Consider the following 3,759-nt stretch of genomic DNA (forward strand, 5'->3'; position numbering starts at 1 on the left):
GGTCACTGTCTTGCTGTTTATTCTTGGCCTCAACTGCTCAAAGTAATCAATAATATCAGGCCACTTCTTTAGAATATTCTGAATCTTGGGAAAGATAGTTTTACACAATAGATATATATTCAAGTTGATGTCTTGATGTCATGTAACACCTTCGAAAAGGAACTTGAACCTCCATGTAACACAGTATTTCTCCACTTGCAAATTTGCCACAAAATAATAGAAGGGACTACTTTATATACTGATTTCATCTTATAGTGACATGAAGCATTCCTCCATGTCCTTCTAGCTTGCTTGACCTGAAAAAAGTTCATATTGAAACCAGCTGCAGAATTAACACCTTTCATACTGAAACTGCTAGCTCTCCATTTAAAAATAAGTGATCAATAGTTCCTTGATGATGAATTCTGCAACAATAGCACCTTGATACCATATTTATTCCTATGCTTGCAAGCACTTCATCCACAGGAATCTTAAATTTCCACAATCTCCAAAGAAAGAAAGAGATCTTGAAAGGCGACCCTTTAATCCACACATTTTTTAAATCATCAGATTGTTGAGCTCTTTGCCTCAATAGTTCCCATGCACTAGATATAGAAAATAAGCCCGTACTAGTCATCATCCACTAAGCCTTGTCCCATTCTTGTGACATTTCTGTAAAGTCTAGTTCAGTAGTGATATGAGAGATAATATCAGCAGGAAACAGTTGTTGTAGTTTCATAAGATTCCAGCCTCCATCTAGCATTAACATCCTCCACTGATTCATCAATCTCATCAAGAACATAATAAAGAGCACCAATCTTGGTCCAATTATCATGCCACACATTTGCAGTACCACTCCTGGTTTCCCACCAAATTTCCTACTCAATATTATCTCTTGCATCAGGCATCATTTTCCAATTAACCACCCTTCCACTGCACATATTGAGGATATTGTTTCTTATAGTACTTGATCCACATAAAATTGGACCAAAGTGTATTTGAAGTCCTGAACCTCCATCATAGCTTGGCTGCCAAAGCTTTTGAGACATCATAAATTGATCTAAATCCCAACCCCCCTTCATGCTTAGGATAACACATTTTTAACCATGCTACCCAATGCCTGCATCTCCCATCTTTTTTGTTACTCCAAAAGAATTTATTGAAAATTTTATGCAACTCCTTGATCACACATATAGAAGGTTTCTAAGAAAATAACAGGTGAATTGGTATGCTCTGAAGCACACTAGAAATCAACACTGATTTTCCACCTGGTGATAATAATTTCCCTTTCCATGCATGCAGCTTGTTCCTCACTTTTTTTAAGCAACTCTGAGTAGTCAGCCTTCCTTTTCCTGGCATGTGTAATTGGGCAACCAAGATATACAAAAGGAAACGCTCCTCTTGTAAAACCAGTGATAATTTCCACTTCTTGTACTACAGTATGTGGCACCTTATAGTACATACAGAAAGAACTCTTATTCTTATTGATCAACTGGCTGGAAATGCTTTCATAATTCTGCAAAGTCTCCATAATTTATTTCAAAGAATAACTGTCTGTAGATAAAAAGATGACAGTATCATCTGCATAAGAAAGATGATTCAACTAAGGGCTCCATTTTGGCATTCCAAAACCTTTGAATTCCTTATCATTAAATAATGCATTAAGAGATCTTGACAGAACCTCAGCTGCCAGGATAAAAAGTGCAGGAGAAAGGGGATCACCTTGTTTGACCTCTCTAGAAGAATGGAAAAAACCATAAGCCTGACCATTGATGAGTACAGAATACTAGTTATTAGCAACCAACCTCCAAAACATATCAATATAGACTTCTGCAAAGCCCATCCTTCTTAGCACCTTGGCTAAAAATAACCATGAAACTCTATCATAAGCCTTGGTCATATCAAGTTTAAGTACCACATTAGCAGGTTTTCCCCTCATCCTGATATTTGAAACTATCTGCTGTGTCAAAAACACATTCTCTATGACATTTCTACCCTTTACAAATCCAGACTAGTTTGGAGAAATAAGCTTTGGAAGGACAATCTCCAATTTATCATGAATTACCTTGGAAAGGACTTTGTTAACGAAATTACTAAGACTAATAGGCCTCATGTCTGAAAATGTCTCCACCTCATTCTTCTTTGGTAACAAGACTAGATTTGAATGTGTGATTGCCTTTAGAAGAGTATGGCCATCCCAAAAGGCTTTCATAACACTGTATACATCAGCACCAACAATCTCCCAACAAGAATGATAGAAAACACCATTTAAACCATCTGGACCGCTAGCACTATCCCCTGATAACTCAAAAACTGCATTCTTCACCTCGTCCAAAGTAGGGATTGCACAAAGCATTTTGTTTTCTTCCTGAGAGACCAGTAATGGAATATGATTAAACAAAGGTGAGTCAGTCTGATCAGCTTCCTGTGTGAATTGTTTCTGATAAAAGGAAACAACTTCTGTAGCAATATCTTCCACACTTTTCAACCATGATCCATCAGCATTCTTAATCTTCTTTATAAGAGTCCTTTTCCTTCTTCCCTTGACCAGACAACGGAAAAATCTGGTATTTCTATCCCCTTCTGCAAAATGATCAAAACCAGTTTTTTGTCTCCAAAATTCCTCCTCATAATGTAAGTACCTCTTCAATTCAGCCTATAGATCTTTGCAATACCATTCTATTACCCTCTGATGGCATTTCTTCAAAACGCTACTCTTTTACCTTGACAATATCCTCTCTTACACTAATTTGTTAAAATATATCACCAAAGGACTGTTTACTCCAAATTGATAAAGTTTTTTTTACTTGCTTCATCTTCTGCTTGAAAGAAACAAAAGCATTTTGTGTGTCCTCAGATATCCAGTTCTGCCTCACCACCTCCTTATAATCCTCATGTTCAGTCCAAAATTTCAGAAATTTGAAAGGCCTTACAAAATGATGAGATTGATCATTGCAAGAAAGAAGCATATGTGCATAATCTGAGCCAATTCTAGACAAATGCTCCACCTCAAGATGTCCAAACCAATTCTGCAAGTAATCATTAGATAACTTCCTATCTAACCTTTTGAAAATGCAATCCCTATCTTCTCTCCCATTCCACCAGGTAAAAGGACTGCCTTTATAGCTTATCTCAGAAAGATCACAGGAATTGATGCAAAATGCAAAATCTTCATAGATGCAAAATGCAAAATCTTCATACTCTTGTGGAAGGGCAGACAATCCACCAATTTTCTCTTCCTCATTCAAAATGACATTAAAATCACCCCCAATGAGCTAAGGATCTGTCATGCCATCAGCCAAACAATATAAACTGTCCCACAAAGCCAGTCTTTCTATAGCATCACATTTAGCATAAACTAAAGAAGTCACCATGTGCTTGTCAAACTGATGGAAATAAAGCTTTATAGTAATTTGTTGAGCAGTGTCTTGTAAAATCTCCACATCCACATTATCATTTACAAAAAACCAGATTTTCCCATTGCAGTTACTTTTTGCATAAGGCATTCCAATTCTCCTTTTGTACTGCTGAATTTTGCTAACATGTTGAAAAGGCTCCATCAATTTAATAAGAAAAAACTTATGATGTCTATGTAGCATTTGCACCCTATGGAAAGCCTTTTGAGTTTTAACAGATCTGATGTTCCAAAATAATGTTTTAAGAATCATTTGGAACTGAATTTATGAGCTGTCCTTTTTGTACTACCCGTGTTGGAATGGTAGCTGCTTTCTTTTGCTTCTTTTGTGACCATTTGGCATGAGATTTTGGAGATAGACCAGC

General features: G+C 36.7%; 1 protein-coding gene across 1 annotated transcript; it reads right to left on the bottom strand.

The window, feature by feature from the left end:
* Positions 1-1,582: 1,582 nt before the first annotated feature.
* Positions 1,583-3,539, bottom strand: LOC132628770 (uncharacterized). The gene is made up of 5 exons (XM_060344536.1): positions 3,351-3,539; positions 2,787-3,254; positions 2,045-2,635; positions 1,835-1,936; positions 1,583-1,741 (listed from the first exon to the last, which is right to left on the bottom strand). The coding sequence occupies exons 1-5, from the start codon at positions 3,537-3,539 to the stop codon at positions 1,583-1,585; spliced, it is 1,509 nt and encodes a 502-aa protein (XP_060200519.1).
* Positions 3,540-3,759: the final 220 nt, after the last annotated feature.

Source organism: Lycium barbarum, chromosome 2 (assembly GCF_019175385.1).
Source record: "Lycium barbarum isolate Lr01 chromosome 2, ASM1917538v2, whole genome shotgun sequence".
Taxonomy (NCBI): domain Eukaryota; kingdom Viridiplantae; phylum Streptophyta; class Magnoliopsida; order Solanales; family Solanaceae; genus Lycium; species Lycium barbarum.

Coding starts and splice junctions, on each gene's coding strand:
- LOC132628770 (XM_060344536.1), bottom strand. CDS start 3,539: ATGGAGCCTTTTCAACATGTTAGCAAAATTCAGCAGTACAAAAGGAGA. Junction 3,255..3,350: donor ATCAGTTTGACAAGCACATG/GTGACTTCTTTA, acceptor ACAGATCCTTAG/CTCATTGGGGGTGATTTTAA. Junction 2,636..2,786: donor TCAAGCAGAAGATGAAGCAA/GTAAAAAAAACT, acceptor AAAGATCTATAG/GCTGAATTGAAGAGGTACTT.